This window comes from Salarias fasciatus, chromosome 7 (assembly GCF_902148845.1).
Source record: "Salarias fasciatus chromosome 7, fSalaFa1.1, whole genome shotgun sequence".
Taxonomy (NCBI): domain Eukaryota; kingdom Metazoa; phylum Chordata; class Actinopteri; order Blenniiformes; family Blenniidae; genus Salarias; species Salarias fasciatus.
Genome location: NC_043751.1, coordinates 31,861,500 through 31,881,499, shown reverse-complemented (window position 1 = coordinate 31,881,499; position 20,000 = coordinate 31,861,500). Strand labels below are relative to the sequence as shown.

The following is a 20,000-nucleotide window of genomic DNA, read 5'->3' as shown; positions in this document are numbered from 1 at the left end:
CCCCTCTACCCTGACTCCACCCTGACTCCTCCCCCTCTCCATCCTGACTCCTCCCCCTCCACCCTGACTCCACCCACTCTCCACCCTGACTCCTCCCTCTCTACCCTGACTCCACCCACTCTCCACCCTAACTCCTCCCCCTCTCCATCCTGACTCCTCCCCCTCCACCCTAACTCCACCCACTCTTCACCCTGACTCCTCCCCCTCTACCCTGACTCCACCCACTCTCCACCCTGACACCCCGTTGTCCTCTATCGGTGTGGGAGGAGACAACAAGCTGAGAAAAGACTGAAAAGTTGAATGAAAAGGTCAAAGGGCATCAATGAAAAACCACCGACTGTGAAAAGGATTGACGGTGAACAACAGTGGAGTCAGAGGAACCGGATCAGAGAAGATCCAGCAGTGGAAACATCCACCCTGACTCCACCCTCCTCCGCCCTGCATCCACCCTCTTAAAGCTCGTGTCCGGAGTTTTGAACGAGAGAGGTTTTTTTTTTAATCCAGCATCTCGAGGCTCCGCCCTCCCTCTGTTTTCATGAGCGACCAAGCCACGCCCCTTTAATTGTGCACGCTATTATCCATCAGGTGAAAATGAGAGCCTCCAGTCCTGCAGCATCCTCCATGTTGAGCTGTTTCCGGTGGATGTTCAGCAGACGGTGGATATATCTGCTGTAGCTAACTCTCCTCTGCTGGGCGAGCGGCCGTGCTCTCTGGCTGCTCCACACTTCGATTGACAGCACGAGAATGAGGAAGCTCGAAATCTATTGGCTGATGCTGACCGGCACTTTTTCGGATAACATGGGGGTCTATGAGACGAAGGCGGGGCTCATAAATAAATGTTTATATTGCTTTATGCTAATATTATATTGTAGTATGGAACCAGACTGACACATTGAAGCTCTGTTGAAAAATGATTCAGACGTTGGAAACTCCGGACACCAGCTTTAAGGAGCAGGCAGCACAGCAGGTGTCTGTTGCCATGGAGACCAGCTGCTCTCAGCAGGTGTGTGTGTTGCCATGGAGACCAGCTGCTCTCAGCAGGTGTGTGTGTTGCCATGGAGACCAGCTGCTCATCAGCCATGACAGTGAATCAGCAGTTTTTCATTAAGTTTTTATGGTTGAAGAAACGTCGTTTCTCCAAAACCGAGAAAAAAATGTTTTTCTCTGTGAGCGTTGGAAGCCTTTCATGGATTCATCCTGAGGTTTTCCTGTCCCCAGGATCATCCATTCATCCACAGCCCAGCCAGCCATTCATCCATCTATATTCAACCTTGTACCACTAACCCATGACGGGTCTCTGGTTCAGCAGTCTTAGCAGGGATGTCCGGACTTCCTGTCCCCGGACCTCCTGTCCCCAGACTTCCTGTCCCCGGACCTCCTGTCCCCAGACTTCCTGTCCCCGGACCTCCTGTCCCCAGATTCTTCCTCCAGCTCTTCCTGGAGGATCCCGAGGCGTTCCCAGTCCAGCCCAGAGACATGGTCTCTCCATCCTGTCCTGGTCTTCCCCGGGTCCTCCTCCTGGTGGGACATGTCCAGAACTCCTCCCAGGGAGGCTCCAGGAGGAGCTGAGCTCCTCACTGCTCCTCTCCATGTGGAGGAGCAGCGGCTCTACTCCCAGCTCCTCCCCCTGGTGATGTAGCCCCTCCCCTGGTGACGTAGCCCCTCCCCTGGTGACGTAGCTCCTCCCCTGGTGATGTAGCCCCTCCCCTGGTGATGTAGCTCCTCCCCCTGGTGACATAGCTCCTCCCCCTGGTGACATAGCCCCTCCCCTGGTGACGTAGCTCCTCCCCCTGGTGACGTAGCTCCTCCCCCTGTCTCTAAGGAAGACCTCAGACTCTGCCTCCTCCAGGAAGACGTGGGGACGGGATTGAGGAGGTCCCGGACGTCTTCCCTCCACAGCAGCTCCGTCCTCCCTGTTCTGGACCTGCTGTCCCTCCTGAGGCGCCGGACTGTTTGACAGAATGTCTTGGAGGCCAACCGGTAGTCCTCCTCCATGTCCTCCTGAAGTCCTCCAGACCCAGGTTTCGCCTCCACCGCCGCTCAGACTGTGGTTCTGTGGTTCTGCCGGTTCCTGTCAGCTGATTCTGGACTCTACTGGACTCCTTCTCCAGTCCTCACTTCCTGTCCCCACCGCCGGGTTCTGGGTTTCCTCCATGGCAGGAACCAGAGACCTGGAGACCAGCTCGGAGCAGCGCCTCGACAGTGGAGGTGGGGGACATGGAGGACATGGAGGACATGGGGGACATGGTCCACTGGGACTCCATGTCCCCAGCCTCCCTCAGGACCTGACAGAAGCTGTCCCGAAGGTGCGAGTTGAAAACCCTGCTGACAGAGGGTTCTGCCGGGTCTGTCCGGGTTCCTCCACCAGGTGGAGTCGGTCCACAGCTCTGTCCTCTCTTCACCTGAGTGTCCAAAACACGAGGTCAGAGGTCAGATGACATGACAACAAAGTCAACCATCGACCTCTGACCTCGGCTGTCCTGGTGCCATATGACCCCCGTGCCGGGGTCACAGTACTGCTGCAGCGACACGTCACCAGCAGGGCCAAACTAACCGCCTCACCACGGTCCGGACCAGCTCCAGGTCCGGACCAGCTCCCGGTCCAGACCAGCTCCCGGTCCGGACCAGCTCCAGGTCCGGACCAGCTCTGACCAGCTCCCGGTCCGGACCAGCTCCAGGTCCGGACCAGCTCCAGGTCCAGACCAGCTCCCGGTCCGGACCAGCTCCAGGTCCGGACCAGCTCCAGGTCCAGACCAGCTCCAGGTCCAGACCAGCTCCAGGTCCGGACCAGCTCCAGGTCCAGACCAGCTCCCGGTCCGGACCAGCTCCCGGTCCCTGGTAGTGGAGAACCGTCCTCCGCCTGGGGAGTTCTGCTCCACAGGGACAGGAGGAGACACGACCAGACCAGAAAGACACGTCGCTGTGAACACCTGGACCCGGTTCTCCCTGTGGGAACTTTCCTGACTCCTCCTGCTGAAAACCACAAAGCCAGGGGGACGGCGAGACCCGGCCCACGGTCCGGACTCCGACTGAGGATCAGGATCAAGAGAGCTTTTACCTTCTGCTCTGCCGGAGCTTTCTGTCCTCCCTGAGACGCCTCAGGACACCTGCTGACCGTGACGGGTGAACCGCCCAGCTCTGGAGATCTGGAGATCTGGACATCTGGAGATCTGGAGATCTGGAGATCTGGAGATCTGGAGCTCTGGAGATCTGGAGCTCTGGAGCTCTGGAGATCTGGAGCTCTGGAGCTCTGGAGCTCTGGAGCTCTGGAGATCTGGAGCTCTGGAGCTCTGGAGATCTGGAGATCTGGAGATCTGGAGATCTGGAGCTCTGGAGATCTGGAGATCTGGAGCTCTTGAGATCTGGAGATCTGGAGATCTGGAGCTCTGGAGCTCTGGAGCTCCGGCGCTCCCCCTCATGCTCGCTGGGCTCCGGCGGTTCCTTCCAGGCGCCGCCGTCCACTCGTCCTCAGAGCGACGCTCTGGGCGCTGCAGGCTGGGGATCTGGTCTTTGATTCTGTCAGGACGGGATCCTTCAGGATCAGAGCTCATTTCTATCTTTCTGGTCCTCGATGGTGGGCGGGGCTTGGCCGGAATTCTTCTGCTGACTCAGTGAGAAAAGACAGAGTCCAGAGTGTCCTGCTCGTTTCGGTGTGTTTTCTGCGGCGCTGCTCCAGACGGTGAGGCTCCCTCTGCTGGAGGTCAGAGGTCAGAGCAGGGAGAACATGAAGCTTCAGGCAGGCACAAAGACACAGCTGAGAGGCTGCTGGAGGTCTGACCGTCAGCTTCATCTGTGTGTGTGTGTGTGTGTGTGTGTGTGTGTGTGTGTGTGTGTGTGTGCAGGGGAGCAGCAGTACCCCGTCCCTCCTCCGGTCTATGGATGTCACACACCCTCAGACAGCTGCAGCAGCAGCCAGGCCCTGCTGCTGAGGAACCCCTACAACAGGTAACACACACACACACACACACACACACACACACACACACACACACACACACACACACACACACACACACACACACACACACACACTGCTCGATAATAAAGAACCTGGATTTCCTTCGAGTTCCCTGGTCCCCCTGGTCCCCCTGGTCCCCCTGGACCCCCCCGGTCCCCCTGGTCCCCCTGGTCCCCCTGGTCCCCCCTGGTCCCCCTGGTCCCCCTGGTCCCCCTGGACCCCCCTGGTCCCCCTGGTCCCCCTGGTCCCCCTGGACCCCCCTGGACCCCCCTGGTCCCTCTGAGCCGGTTCTCCCTCCCTGAGCAGCTGTTGTTGTTTCTGTCCGGAGTCTCGGTTCCACTGGAGGAAGTTAGGTCTGGAACAGGAAGTTCAGGTTGATCCAGGAACGTGTTGAAGTGTTCTGCCCCCAAATCCTCGCCGCTCTGCGTTGCCGCTCTGCGTTGCCGCTCTGCGTTACTGCCCTACGTTGCCGCTCTGCGTTGCCGCCCTGCGTTGCCGCCCTGCGTTGCCGCCCTGCGTTGCTGCTCTGCGTTGCCGCTCTGCGTTGCCGCTCTGCGTTGCCGCCCTGCGTTGCCGCTCTGCGTTGCCGCTCTGTGTTGCCGCTCTGCGTTGCCGCTCTGCGTTACTGCCCTACGTTGCCGCTCTGCGTTGCCGCTCTGCGTTACTGCCCTACGTTGCCGCTCTGCGTTGCCGCCCTGCGTTGCCGCTCTGCGTTGCTGCTCTGCGTTGCCGCTCTGCGTTGCCGCTCTGCGTTACTGCCCTACGTTGCCGCTCTGCGTTGCCGCCCTGCGTTGCCGCTCTGCGTTGCTGCTCTGCGTTGCCGCCCTGCGTTGCCGCTCTGCGTTGCCGCTCTGCGTTGCCGCTCTCTTCTGTCTGGTCGTAATGAAACATTCCTCTCGTGCCTCTGATGGACTCTGAGGCTGGAATCCTGCAGGAGGGGCAGATCCTGGGGGGGGGGGGGGGGGGGGGGGTCCAGCTGAGAGTGGAATTAAACATTAACTGATATCTCTCTGACACACACACACACACACACACACACACACACACACGGTCTAATCTGGGCCCTGGTACCGTCAGGTCTGTATTTACTCTGCAGCTTCAGCAGGAAATGAAAACAGGAGCTGGTGTTAAGAATCGGTCCGGAGCGTCCGGTGGCGGCGGTGCGGTGGAGCAGCGGCGGTGTGTTGGTACGGTGGAGCAGTGGAGTGGTGGTGGTGCGGTGGAGTGGTGGTGCGGTGGAGCAGTGGAGTGGTGGTGCGGTGGAGCAGTGGAGTGGCGGTGCGGTGGAACAGTGGAGTGGTGGTGCGGTGGAGCAGTGGAGTGGTGGTGCGGTGGAGCAGTGGAGTGGCGGTGCGGTGGAACAGTGGAGTGGTGGTGCGGTGGAGCAGTGGAGTGGTGGTGCGGTGGAGCAGTGGAGTGGTGGTGCGGTGGAGCAGTGGAGTGGTGGTGCGGTGGAGCAGTGGAGTGGTGGTGCGGTGGAGCAGTGGAGTGGTGGTGCGGTGGAGCAGTGGAGTGGTGGTGCGGTGGAGCAGTGGAGTGGCGGTGCGGTGGAACAGTGGAGTGGCGGTGCGGTGGTACAGTGGAGTGGCGGTGTGGTGGAGCAGTGGAGTGGTGGTGCGGTGGAGCAGTGGAGTGGTGGTGCGGTGGAGCAGTGGAGTGGCGGTGCGGTGGAACAGTGGAGTGGTGGTGCGGTGGAGCAGTGGAGTGGTGGTGCGGTGGAGCAGTGGAGTGGTGGTGCGGTGGAGCAGTGGAGTGGTGGTGCGGTGGAGCAGTGGAGTGGTGGTGCGGTGGAGCAGTGGAGTGGCGGTGCGGTGGAACAGTGGAGTGGCGGTGCGGTGGTACAGTGGAGTGGCGGTGTGGTGGAGCAGTGGAGTGGCGGTGCGGTGGAGCAGTGGAGCAGTGGAGTGGTGGTGCGGTGGAGCAGTGGAGTGGTGGTGCGGTGTAGCAGTGGAGTGGCGGTGCGGTGGAGCAGTGGAGTGGTGGTGCAGTGGAGCAGTGGAGTGGTGGTGCGGTGGAGCAGTGGAGTGGCGGTGCGGTGGTACAGTGGAGTGGTGGTGCGGTGGTACAGTGGAGTGGCGGTGCGGTGGAGCAGTGGAGTGGTGGTGCAGTGGAGCAGTGGAGTGGCGGTGCGGTGGAGCAGTGGAGTGGCGGTGCGGTGGAGCAGTGGAGTGGCGGTGCGGTGGAGCAGTGGAGTGGCGGTGCGGTGGTACAGTGGAGTGGCGGTGCGGTGGAGCAGTGGAGTGGCGGTGCGGTGGAGCAGTGGAGTGGCGGTGCGGTGGAGCAGTGGAGTGGCGGTGCGGTGGAGCAGTGGAGCAGTGGAGTGGTGGTGCAGTGGAGCAGTGGAGTGGCGGTGCGGTGGAGCAGTGGAGTGGTGGTGCTGCAGCAGGTTTTCTTCACACATCGTGTTAAACAGACTGAACTTTGGGCTCCGGAGGGAAACTAGCTCCGGTTCCACCAGCGTCTCATTTGGAATCCTGAAGAGTGACGAGTCTGCAGGACCAGGACCGGGACCGGGACCGGGTCCGGGTCAGTCTGCCGGACCAGGACCAGAACTGGGTCAGTCTGCAGGACCAGGACCAGGACCAGGACCGGGTCAGTCTGCCGGACCTGGTCCGACCGGTCCTGCAGGTCCAGGGTTGAGGTTGTGACGACGCTCCGTTTGCTGCAGCATCAGATTCAGAAGAATCTTCTCTAGAGGTTCAGATCAAGTCCACATCACCTTTCCCATAATGCATCTGGAATCGACCTCACCCGATCACAATCATCATGTCAACACTTCCTCCACTTGGCTGTTGGCCTGGTGGAGCAGTGGGAAGCTCTGGCGGGGCAGCTCGGTTCTCTGGGTCCCGTCACTCAGCAGAAGGTTCCGTATCGTTCCGTTGAATCTGGCTGCGGCGATATTTCAGCTGAAATCCCTGAGAGGAGCAGGTACCAGGCACCGCATCCACCCGGCCGGGCGCCGCCAGCTGCAGGTGGGGGCGGGGGGGAGGGGCGGGGTGGAGGCGGAAGGTGGGGGCGGGGGAGGGGTGGGGGCGGGGGAGGGGTGATAAATCCACTGAGTGTGTTTAATCACATGACAGGTCTGAATAATGAGGCGGGAGTCTGCTGGGCTGAGAGACACTGCTGTGGAAGAATGTGGCCTGAGTGTGTGTGTGTGTGTGTGTGTGTGTGTGTGTGTGTGTGTGTGTGTGTGCCTGTCACACCCTCATGAGGACAACACGTTGATTTATATTAATTTCCTGCAGGTTTTCTTTTCTTTAATAATCTGCTCTTGCGTGCACGTGTCTGTGCACGTGTCCGTGCACAGTGCAGACACTGCAGTTTGCCCTCCAGGCCACTAGCTGGAGCTGCATCCATCACACCGCCACGGGGACCCCGACATGCACGCTCACATGCACGACCTGAGCAGTCACACCTGCGACCGGGAGCCCTGCCCTTTGGAGCCGCTTCCTGTCGGGCGTGCCTGCAGCCTTCACAATAAGAGTCTGGAGCGGGCGGTGCTTTTATTGTGGAGGGGCTGGAGAGGCTCATGAGCTTTCTGTTTCCTCCACAGCGGAGACAATTTATATCAAATGACCTCCCAGTTGGAGTGTGTGGCCTGGAACCCTGTCAGTACGCTGTCCTCCATGAAGAGGTAGGACCGGAACGCTAGAGCATCTTCCTCCTCTGAAACCAGATTATACAGCATCTTCCTCCTCTGAAACCAGATTATACAGCATCTTCCTCCTCTGAAACCAGATTATACAGCATCTTCCTCCTCTGAAACCAGATTATACAGCATCTTCCTCCTCTGAAACCAGATTATACAGCATCTTCCTCCTCTGAAACCAGATTATACAGCATCTTCCTCCTCTGAAACCAGATTATACAACATCTTCCTCCTCTGACACCAGATTATACAGCATCTTCCTCCTCTGACACCAGATTATAGAGCATCTTCCTCCTCTGACACCAGATTATAGAGCATCTTCCTCCTCTGAAACCAGATTATACAGCATCTTCCTCCTCTGACTCCAGATTATAGAGCATCTTCCTCCTCTGAAACCAGATTATACAGCATCTTCCTCTGACACCAGATTATAGAGCATCTTCCTCCTCTGAAACCAGATTATACAGCATCTTTCTCCTCTGAAACCAGATTATAGAGCATCTTCCTCCTCTGAAACCAGATTATACAGCATCTTCCTCCTCTGAAACCAGATTATAGAGCATCTTCCTCCTCTGAAACCAGATTATACAGCATCTTCCTCCTCTGAAACCAGATTATAGAGCATCTTCCTCCTCTGAAACCAGATTATAGAGCATCTTCCTCCTCTGAAACCAGATTATAGAGCATCTTCCTCCTCTGACACCAGATTATACAGCATCTTCCTCCTCTGACACCAGATTATACAGCATCTTCCTCCTCTGACACCAGATTATAGAGCATCTTCCTCCTCTGAAACCAGATTATACAGCATTTTCCTCCTCTGAAACCAGATTATACAGCATCTTCCTCCTCTGAAACCAGATTATAGAGCATCTTCCTCTTCTGAAACCAGATTATAGAGCATCTTCCTCCTCTGACACCAGATTATAGAGCATCTTCCTCCTCTGAAACCAGATTATAGAGCATCTTCCTCCTCTGAAACCAGATTATACAGCATCTTCCTCCTCTGAAACCAGATTATACAACATCTTCCTCCTCTGACACCAGATTATAGAGCATCTTCCTCCTCTGAAACCAGATTATACAGCATCTTCCTCCTCTGAAACCAGATTATACAACATCTTCCTCCTCTGACACCAGATTATAGAGCATCTTCCTCCTCTGACACCAGATTATAGAGCATCTTCCTCCTCTGAAACCAGATTATAGAGCATCTTCCTCCTCTGAAACCAGATTATACAGCATCTTCCTCCTCTGAAACCAGATTATACAGCATCTTCCTCCTCTGAAACCAGATTATAGAGCATCTTCCTCCTCTGACACCAGATTATAGAGCATCTTCCTCCTCTGACACCAGATTATAGAGCATCTTCCTCCTCTGACACCAGATTATAGAGCATCTTCCTCCTCTGACACCAGATTATAGAGCATCTTCCTCCTCTGACACCAGATTATAGAGCATCTTCCTCCTCTGACACCAGATTATAGAGCATCCTTGTGGCTGCACACATCTCAGATGATGGTTGAGTTTCAGAGCGTCGGTTCAGCAGATTATCATCAGATTATCTGTCAGTGTAATCCAGGGTTGCCATGGTAGTGTGTATACCTTTCCTCCACTGTCTGGGTCTGGGTTGAGTGGATCCAGAGGGTTTGACCTTTAGAGCAGTTCCTGGTTCTTGGTGCTGGCTCCTCGCTCTCCTGAAGTCGCGTTTTCCCCGATCGTCCGTCTGAAGCTCATCTGGTGTCTGATGCTCGGCGCCGGTCGCCGATGATAAACGCCGCCAGGACGTCCTGACACCGCGGCCGAGGCCAGAGCGGTTCCCTCCGCTGTGCGGACGGTGCCGTCAGCAGGGAGGCCGGGGTGGATGAATGGAGCGCTCCTCGCTGCTCGCTCCCTGCAGGTGTAAATCTTCCACTGCGTTTGTCTCCTCGCCGCGTGTCACGGCGACCTGCAGCCGCTCAGCCCGTCCCGCTCGCCGCCAGCCACCATTCATCAGCCCGCCTGTGTGTGTGTGTGTGTGTGTGTGTGTGTGTGTGTGTGTGTGTGTGTGTGTGTGTGTGTGTCTCCAGCTCTTCTTTCCTGTTTTATCGTCCTGATAAATGAAGTCCAGACGTTCCCTCGTCTGTTCTCGGCGGTTCTGTGACTGATTCCAGTCTGGGGAGTCGGGTTCCCGTCAGTGCTTCAGTCCGTTTAGTCCGCCTTGTTGGGTGTGAGGATGGGTTCCGCTCACATTTGAACCGATACGGTACCCGGTACTGGTACCAGTACCAGTTCGTGGTGTTTCTGTGTGTTTATGTGGTGATAAATGCTAATTTGGTGCAGGCTGCAGATGCTGAGTCGCTAATGGACTAGCGTGCTAACAGGTGCTCGCGTGCCAACACACTCTAGCATGCTAACGTATTCTAGCGTGCTAACAGATACTAGCATGCTAACAAACTCTAGCGTGCTAACAGATGCTAGCATGCCAATGGACTCCAGCATGCTAATGTATTCTAGTGTGCTAACAGATACTAGCATGCTAACAAACTCTAGCGTGCTAACAGATGCTAGCATGCCAACGGACTCTAGCATGCTAATGTATTCTAGTGTGCTAATCGATGCTCACGTGCTAACGGATGCTAGCGTGCTAACAGCTGCAGCCGGCGCTCTGCGGCTGCTCTCTCCTTCCTGATCAGGATTCTTCAGAATCTGCCTCTTATTTTGAAAAGCGTCGCCGTGCTCTGTAGCACTTCCAGGTCCGGCCTGCTTTGGAGACGGGTATGGCTGCAGCCGGATGCTGCACAAATACGCCCCACACGAATACGGCCCTACCGCAGTTTACGTTTTAAATTGGTGATTTCACTCAAAATATACTTACAACACAAAAGGTTTATTCAAGGAAAATTCCCCGTTCATTTTGACCCCTGTCAGTTTTTCTGCAGAGGCGGAGGCTGCTCTTTCTGGACCACACCGATAAGACGGCAATTTAGCCCTGAACCTAACCCGAACCCGAACCCGAACCCAGCCTCCGGTAGGTGGCGCTCTCTTTAGAAAGTGGTCTAAACTTGACGGAAGTGTCGGGTCGTATTCGTGCAGCATCCGGCTGCAGACACGTGCTATTGCTGCTTTGCTGACCTGCTAGCGGCCGACGCCTCACGCTCCTGTACGGCAATGCTGCGTTCAGGTACGGCGTGGAAAACTCCCTACTCTTCCTCTGCCTCACAGCAATGCCTTCAGGTTCTGAAACTCGGTACCGTTGACTTCACAAGAACCGGTTCTCAGTGGTACCGACAGAGTTCGGTGAAGACAGATGTACTGAGATCGAGAACCTCCGGAGTCCAGGTGGGTTCCTCCAGGGTTTCCTGTGTCCACCGACGTTCCGTCCAGACGTTCCTCCAGACGGAGCCCAGCTGCTCTCGGTTGATTTAAGCCTCGTCCTCCTCCTCGTCCTTGGGAGAAAGCAGAACAAAGAGAACCTTATGAGTGCGGTTCCCGGCGTGGCAGGATGAGAACTCCCATCCTCCTCCGGGGCGGCGCCGTGAAATACAGCCTGCAGACACAGCGGCGTTCTGTCGGTGGGAACGTTATCAGCAGGAGATACGAGGCGCCGTGTCGCACTCTGATTTACCGAGGAACCGAAGGAACCGACGGAACCCTGCTGCACTGCGTTCTGCACGTCCCACAGTTCTACGGCGGTTCTACAGTGGTACTACAGGTGTTCTATAGTGGTTCTGTGGCAGTTCTCCAGCGGTTCTCCAGCGGTTCTCCAGCGGTTCTCCAGCGGTTCTCCAGGTGATTCACTCTCAGACGGCATGGAGAACGTTTCAGATCCACGTCGGAGCTTCAGGGTCTCGTTTCATTGTTGAAACAGAAAACTTCAGGATCAGAGTCATTCTGAGAATCCTGAGTCCAAGTAGGAGGGGGGAGCTCTGGTCCCAGTCCCAGTCCTGGTCCTGCTCCAGGCTCTGGTCCCAGTCCAGACCCTGGTCCTGGTCCCGGTCCTGGTCCTGGTCCTGGTTCTTTGCTCCCAGCAGAGTAAACCTTCAGCACAACTAGCGGCTCAACATGCTAACATCATTGTTTCCATGGAAACAGACGCTACACACACACAGTTACACACACACAGGGACTGGGTCTGTAACGTCCTCCAGGTTCCGGATTGGAAGTGTCCTCTGGCTTCCTGGACACTGAGGTTCTGTCTCTGTGTTCTCCGTCTGTCTGCAGCCATGCAGCCGGGTACGACAGCGACCACAGCGGCCCCATGGTCTACAGCTGCAGCACGCAGTACCGCATACACACCCACGGCGTCTTCAGGGGCATCCAGGTAGGACGTCCTGTCCCCCTCAGGGGACTTTCTGTCTCCTTTAGGGGACTTCCTGTCTTTGTCAGACCTCCCTTCAGGACACTTGTCTCAGATCGCTGAGGAATGCTGCGGACTGTCTCTGATGTCTCGTTTAGTGAAATCTGTCAACACTGGGACAGACCAAGAGGACGTCCAGCAGCTGTCTGTCCTCCAGGTCAGCAGGTCAAACGCTTCAGTTTAAAGAAGCTCGCTTCAGCTGAAGATCCACAAACCGCCTGGAGGCTTCCTGACGGAGCGAAATAGACTCACAGTGTCCTTTAAAGTTAAACTTTAAAGTTGTTCTTTGTGGTGCTTCAGAGTAAACATGATGAAAATTAATCAATCATTCAATCAGCTCCATATAAACACTTTAATCTGATTCAATCAGCTCCATATAAACACTTTAATCTGATTCAATCAGCTCCATATAAACTCTTTAAAGCTCGGGTAGACGATGTTGTCCAAAAGCACTTCTTGTCATCCTGAGTGAAATGCTCCTCCCCCCTGGGAGAAGTCAATTCATTATGTGGACGGAAAAAGGTGCGGAAAAAGTCTGACCACCGTCGCGGCCACAGGAGTGTAAAAACTCCGACCAATCGGAAGGCGCGGACCGCTCTTCAGGAACCAGTCAGATCCCTTCGCCGTTCTACCAGCCCCCTGCGCGTACATTCCAATGGCGTGCGCTGGCCCTGGTTCAGAGCGCGTTGCCAAGGCGCTCTCGGCGCTCGCGGCTCGCGTGAAAAATAGACGGAAGCGGAGCGGCGCGCTGCGCTGCTATGCGCGTTGTGTGCGGCAGTCAGAAAGGTTCATGACATTGGAGGCGATCACAAACTCTGTGCGCGCGGCGCTTCCGCGTCCAGTGCGTTCGCTCCCAACGGGAGCTCCTCCAATGGGGTGGGAGCTGGGCGGAGCCTTGGGAGATGCTACGCTCGTGCTACATGCTAGTTTTCCAAGATCGTCGACCCGAGCTTTAACCTGATTCAATCAGCTCCATATAAACATTTGATTCTGATCATATTTACTCCATCAGAGGAAGGGGGTGGGTGTGCAGAGCAGCTGTTTACTACGGATCAGGACTAGGAGTAGGAGCAGGACCAGAGCAGCACCAAGACCAGGAGCAGGTCCTGGACCAGGACCTCAATGTTTTCAATGAAGTGGTTGTGGAAACGGAACGTCCTCTGTGGTCTGGAGCCTCTGCTGTGTGTGTGTGTGTGTGTGTGTGTGTGTGTGTGTGTGTGTGTGTGTGTGTGTGTGTGTGTGTGTGTGTGTGTGTGTGTGTGTGTAACGTGGACGGTTGAAACAGAAAAGCTGTTTTTGCCGGAGCCTCTAATGTGAAGAGGAAATAGTGATCTTCAGCAGAGCTCGGCCTCACAAACACACGTGCACGCACAAACACGTGCACGGGGTCGCTCAACGGGCGGCTTTAAAAGGTCACGACGAGTGTGTTTCCAGCGGCCCATTAGCGGCGAACACACACGGGTTAGGCTGGGTGAAGATCCAGTTTCCATGCGAGCCTCGGCGCCTTGATAAATCATCAGCTCTTAATTCTGGTCTGTCAGCGGCGGGAAGGCCGAGACGCCGGAGACTCTCCAGACCGCCGCTCGGTCCCCGCTCTCTCCCCAACGCCCCCCTGGTCCAGACCGGAGACCCGTCCCTCCCTCGGGTCTGAAGCAGGATTTAGGAGCCGTCAGGCGGCGAGACTGAAGCGGTTTGTTTTCTGGGCTGAATCTGAGCTGCAGTCACTGCCAGAGGAACCGGAGCGAAGAACCAGAACCAGAACCGGAGCGAAGAACCAGAACCAGAACCGGAGCGAAGCGCTCCAGAACCAGAACCAGAGCGAAGCGCTCCAGAACCAGAGAGAAGCGCTCCAGAACCGGGACTCAGAACCGCAGCTTCGTCTGGAAGTTCCGTTTTATCTCACCCCTCCAGACCTCCAGAAGGCGGAGCTTCAAGCACGGACTGACCAATCCCAGCATAGTCAGGAGGAATCCAGAGACCACGCCCACTGGTGGGGGCCACGCCCACTGGAAGGGGCGTAGAGGGCAGTTCTCCACCTGATCAGGGTGGAGGAAGGGTCCATGATCCAGTGGGAGAAGCTCTGCTTGGAGAGACAGAGCCTCCATCAGGACCTCCATCAGGACCTCCATCAGGACCTCCATCAGAGCCTCCATCAGGACCTCCATCAGAGCCTCCATCAGAGCCTCCATCAGGACCTCCATCAGAGCCTCCATCAGGACCTCCATCAGGACCTCCATCAGAGCCTCCATCAGGACCTCCATCAGAGCCTCCATCAGGACCTCCATCAGAGCCTCCATCAGGACCTCCATCAGGACCTCCATCAGGGCCTCCGTCAGGACCTCCGTCAGGACCTCCATCAGGGCCTCCATCAGGACCTCCGTCAGGACCTCCATCAGGACCTCCATCAGGACCTCCATCAGAGCCTCCATCAGGACCTCCATCAGGACCTCCATCAGGACCTCCATCAGGGCCTCCATCAGGACCTCCATCAGGGCCTCCATCAGGACCTCCATCAGGACCTCCGTCAGGACCTCCATCAGGACCTCCATCAGGACCTCCATCAGGGCCTCCATCAGGACCTCCATCAGGACCTCCATCAGAGCCTCCATCAGGACCTCCATCAGGACCTCCATCAGAGCCTCCATCAGGACCTCCATCAGGACCTCCGTCAGGACCTCCATCAGGACCTCCATCAGGACCTCCATCAGGACCTCCATCAGGGCCTCCATCAGGACCTCCATCAGGACCTCCGTCAGGACCTCCATCAGGACCTCCATCAGGACCTCCATCAGGGCCTCCATCAGGACCTCCATCAGGACCTCCATCAGAGCCTCCATCAGGACCTCCATCAGGACCTCCGTCAGGACCTCCATCAGGACCTCCATCAGGACCTCCATCAGAGCCTCCATCAGGACCTCCATCAGGACCTCCATCAGACCCTCCATCAGGACCTCCATCAGGACCTCTGTCAGGACCTCCATCAGGACCTCCATCAGGACCTCCATCAGGGCCTCCATCAGGACCTCCATCAGGACCTCCATCAGAGCCTCCATCAGGACCTCCATCAGGGCCTCCGTCAGGACCTCCATCAGAGCCTCCATCAGGACCTCCATCAGAGCCTCCATCAGGACCTCCATCAGGACCTCCATCAGGGCCTCCGTCAGGACCTCCGTCAGGACCTCCATCAGGGCCTCCATCAGGACCTCCATCAGGACCTCCATCAGGACCTCCATCAGGACCTCCATCAGAGCCTCCATCAGGACCTCCATCAGGACCTCCATCAGAGCCTCCATCAGGACCTCCATCAGGACCTCCGTCAGGACCTCCATCAGGACCTCCATCAGGGCCTCCATCAGGACCTCCATCAGGACCTCCATCAGAGTCTCCATCAGGACCTCCATCAGGGCCTCCGTCAGGGCCTCCATCAGAGCCTCCATCAGGACCTCCATCAGAGCCTCCATCAGGACCTCCATCAGGACCTCCATCAGGACCTCCATCAGAGCCTCCATCAGGACCTCCATCAGAGCCTCCATCAGGACCTCCATCAGGGCCTCCGTCAGGACCTCCATCAGAGCCTCCATCAGGACCTCCATCAGAGCCTCCATCAGGACCTCCATCAGGACCTCCATCAGGCCCTCCGTCAGGACCTCCGTCAGGACCTCCATCAGGGCCTCCATCAGGACCTCCATCAGGACCTCCATCAGGACCTCCATCAGGACCTCCATCAGAGCCTCCATCAGGACCTCCATCAGGACCTCCATCAGAGCCTCCATCAGGACCTCCATCAGGACCTCCGTCAGGACCTCCATCAGGACCTCCATCAGGGCCTCCATCAGGACCTCCATCAGGACCTCCATCAGAGTCTCCATCAGGACCTCCATCAGAGCCTCCATCAGGACCTCCATCAGGACCTCCATCAGGACCTCCATCAGAGCCTCCATCAGGACCTCCATCAGGACCTCCATCAGGACCTCCATCAGGACCTCCGTCAGGGCCTCCATCAGAGCCTCCATCAGGACCTCCATCAGAGCCTCCATCAGGACCTCCATCAGGACCTCCATCAGGACCTCCATCAGAGCCTCCATCAGGACCTCCATCAGAGCCTCCATCAGGACCTCCATCAAGACCTCCATCAGGGCCTCCGTCAGGGCCTCCATCAGGACCTCCATCAGGACCTCCATCAGGACCTCTGTCAGGACCTCCATCAGGACCTCCGTCAGGACCTCCATCAGGACCTCCATCAGGACCTCCGTCAGGACCTCCGTCAGGACCTCCATCAGAGCCTCCATCAGGACCTCCATCAGAGCCTCCATCAGGACCTCCATCAGGACCTCCATCAGGACCTCTGTCAGGACCTCCATCAGGACCTCCGTCAGGACCTCCATCAGGACCTCCATCAGGACCTCCATCAGGACCTCCGTCAGGACCTCCATCAGGACCTCCGTCAGGACCTCCATCAGGGCCTCCATCAGGACCTCCGTCAGGACCTCCATCAGGACCTCCATCAGGACCTCCATCAGGACCTCCATCAGAGCCTCCATCAGGACCTCCATCAGGACCTCCATCAGAGCCTCCATCAGGACCTCCATCAGGACCTCTGTCAGGACCTCCATCAGGACCTCCATCAGGACCTCCATCAGGGCCTCCATCAGGACCTCCATCAGGACCTCCATCAGAGCCTCCATCAGGACCTCCATCAGGACCTCCATCAGGGCCTCCGTCAGGACCTCCGTCAGGACCTCCATCAGGGCCTCCATCAGGACCTCCATCAGGACCTCCGTCAGGACCTCCATCAGGACCTCCATCAGGACCTCCATCAGAGCCTCCATCAGGACCTCCATCAGGGCCTCCGTCAGGGCCTCCATCAGGACCTCCATCAGGACCTCCATCAGGACCTCTGTCAGGACCTCCATCAGGACCTCCGTCAGGACCTCCATCAGGACCTCCATCAGGACCTCCATCAGGACCTCCGTCAGGACCTCCGTCAGGACCTCCATCAGAGCCTCCATCAGGACCTCCATCAGGACCTCCATCAGGACCTCTGTCAGGACCTCCATCAGGACCTCCGTCAGGACCTCCATCAGGACCTCCATCAGGACCTCCATCAGGACCTCCGTCAGGACCTCCATCAGGACCTCCGTCAGGACCTCCATCAGAGCCTCCATCAGGACCTCCGTCAGGACCTCCGTCAGGACCTCCATCAGGACCTCCATCAGGACCTCCATCAGAGCCTCCATCAGGACCTCCATCAGGACCTCCATCAGAGCCTCCATCAGGACCTCCATCAGGACCTCTGTCAGGACCTCCATCAGGACCTCCATCAGGACCTCCATCAGGGCCTCCATCAGGACCTCCATCAGGACCTCCATCAGAGCCTCCATCAGGACCTCCATCAGGACCTCCATCAGGGCCTCCGTCAGGACCTCCGTCAGGACCTCCATCAGGGCCTCCATCAGGACCTCCATCAGGACCTCCGTCAGGACCTCCATCAGGACCTCCATCAGGACCTCCATCAGAGCCTCCATCAGGACCTCCATCAGGGCCTCCGTCAGGACCTCCATCAGGACCTCCATCAGGACCTCCATCAGGACCTCCATCAGAGCCTCCATCAGGACCTCCATCAGGACCTCCATCAGAGCCTCCATCAGGACCTCCATCAGAGCCTCCATCAGGACCTCCATCAGGACCTCCATCAGGGCCTCCGTCAGGGCCTCCATCAGGACCTCCATCAGGACCTCCGTCAGGACCTCCATCAGAGCCTCCATCAGGACCTCCATCAGGACCTCCGTCAGGACCTCCATCAGGACCTCCATCAGGACCTCCATCAGAGCCTCCATCAGGACCTCCATCAGGACCTCCATCAGAGCCTCCATCAGGACCTCCATCAGGACCTCTGTCAGGACCTCCATCAGGACCTCCATCAGGACCTCCATCAGGGCCTCCATCAGGACCTCCATCAGGACCTCCATCAGAGCCTCCATCAGGACCTCCATCAGGACCTCTGTCAGGACCTCCATCAGGACCTCCATCAGGACCTCCATCAGGGCCTCCATCAGGACCTCCATCAGGACCTCCATCAGGACCTCCATCAGGGCCTCCGTCAGGACCTCCGTCAGGACCTCCATCAGGACCTCCATCAGGACCTCCATCAGAGCCTCCATCAGGACCTCCATCAGAGCCTCCATCAGGACCTCCATCAGGACCTCCATCAGGGCCTCCGTCAGGGCCTCCATCAGGACCTCCATCAGGACCTCCGTCAGGACCTCCATCAGGACCTCCATCAGGACCTCCATCAGAGCCTCCATCAGGACCTCCGTCAGGACCTCTGTCAGGACCTCCATCAGGACCTCCATCAGGACCTCCATCAGGACCTCCATCAGAGCCTCCATCAGGACCTCCATCAGGACCTCCATCAGAGCCTCCATCAGGACCTCCATCAGAGCCTCCATCAGGACCTCCATCAGGACCTCCATCAGGACCTCCGTCAGGACCTCCATCAGGACCTCCGTCAGGACCTCCATCAGAGCCTCCATCAGGACCTCCATCAGGACCTCCGTCAGGACCTCCATCAGGACCTCCATCAGGACCTCCATCAGGACCTCCATCAGAGCCTCCATCAGGACCTCCATCAGGACCTCTGTCAGGACCTCCATCAGGACCTCCATCAGGGCCTCCATCAGGACCTCCATCAGGACCTCCATCAGAGCCTCCATCAGGACCTCCATCAGGACCTCTGTCAGGACCTCCATCAGGACCTCCATCAGGACCTCCATCAGGGCCTCCATCAGGACCTCCATCAGAGCCTCCATCAGGACCTCCATCAGGACCTCCATCAGGACCTCCATCAGGGCCTCCATCAGGACCTCCATCAGGACCTCCGTCAGGACCTCCATCAGGGCCTCCATCAGGACCTCCATCAGGACCTCCATCAGGACCTCCATCAGGACCTCTGTCAGGACCTCCAAAACGCCCATAGTCTCAGTCCCGGATCCCAGGGCTGTTGGTGGGGAGTCACCTCAGCTCAAGCCTCAGCTTCAGCAGACGGACGGGGACAGACCGGTCTGACGGTCCATGTCTCCAGACTGAAGTGGTGACGCTGGACTGACTGACGGCGTCTGGAGGATTCGTGGCAGAGACCAGAGACGTGTTGGAGGAGAGTGTGAGACACAACACCGTCACACAGGAAACAACACTCTGAAACAGGAAACAACACTCTGAAACAGGAAACAACACTCTGAAACAGGAAAGAACATTGTAAACAAGAGACAACACTGTGACCAGAGAAGAGATGAGGTGTTGTTACGTAGTGTGACAGCTAGCAGCAGGAACCCCCCCCCCCCCCCCACACACACACACACACACACACACACACACACACTGGGAACCCCCCCATCTGAGGACATGAGGGGCAGATGGCTGCAGCAGACGGGAGAAGATGGAGGGGGTGGAGGTGGGGTGGAGGTTTGTCTAACAGGCGTGACTAACTGCCCCCCCCCCGGGCCCCCCCCCGGGCCCCTCGCTGTCTGGGGTCATTTTACTGCTAATTCCCTCCTAATGAATCTGAGAGTTTTTATTCTAATGATGCAGACGAAGTGATTTACTGACGAGTTCACACCACTTCCTGCTGTGTGTGTGTGTGTGTGTGTGTGTGTGTGTGTGTGTGTGTGTGTGTGTGTGTGTTGTGTGTGTGTCTGTGTGTGTGTGTGTGCGTGTGTGCGTGTGTGTGTGCGTGCGTGCGCAGGACGTGCGCCGGGTCCCCAGCATGGCTCCGGCCATCGTTCGCTCAGAGAGCAGTGAGAAGCGTCCCTTCATGTGCGCCTACCCAGGATGCAACAAGCGCTACTTCAAACTGTCTCACCTGCAGATGCACAGCCGCAAACACACAGGTGAGACACGCCGGGGGGTGAGTGTGTGTGTGTGTGTGTGTGTGTGGTCTTTAAAGGTGACGAGCTGCAGCAGGACGGACTTCCTGTTGTGACATGAAGGAATGAATTCTCAGTTTTCACTGTGGAAAAATGCTGCAGCACCAACTAGTGGCTCCACAGGAGAACTG

General features: G+C 57.3%; 1 protein-coding gene across 8 annotated transcripts in view; it reads left to right on the top strand.

Moving 5' to 3' along the window:
- The window catches only part of wt1a (WT1 transcription factor a), a 28,493-nt gene that overhangs the window by 5,470 nt on the left and 3,023 nt on the right, over window positions 1-20,000 (top strand). For 4 of the 8 annotated variants that reach the window (XM_030096259.1, XM_030096262.1, XM_030096257.1 and 1 more), the window contains 4 exons: window positions 3,843-3,945; window positions 7,512-7,592; window positions 11,812-11,911; window positions 19,689-19,833. In XM_030096259.1, the coding sequence (XP_029952119.1) occupies window positions 3,843-3,945; window positions 7,512-7,592; window positions 11,812-11,911; window positions 19,689-19,833 (429 nt within the window). Of the gene's footprint in view, window positions 1-3,842; window positions 3,946-7,511; window positions 7,593-9,879; window positions 9,883-11,368; window positions 11,380-11,779; window positions 11,912-19,688; window positions 19,834-20,000 lie in introns of all 8 variants that reach the window. The other 4 variants (XM_030096264.1, XM_030096263.1, XM_030096260.1 and 1 more) reach the window with 4 other exon arrangements.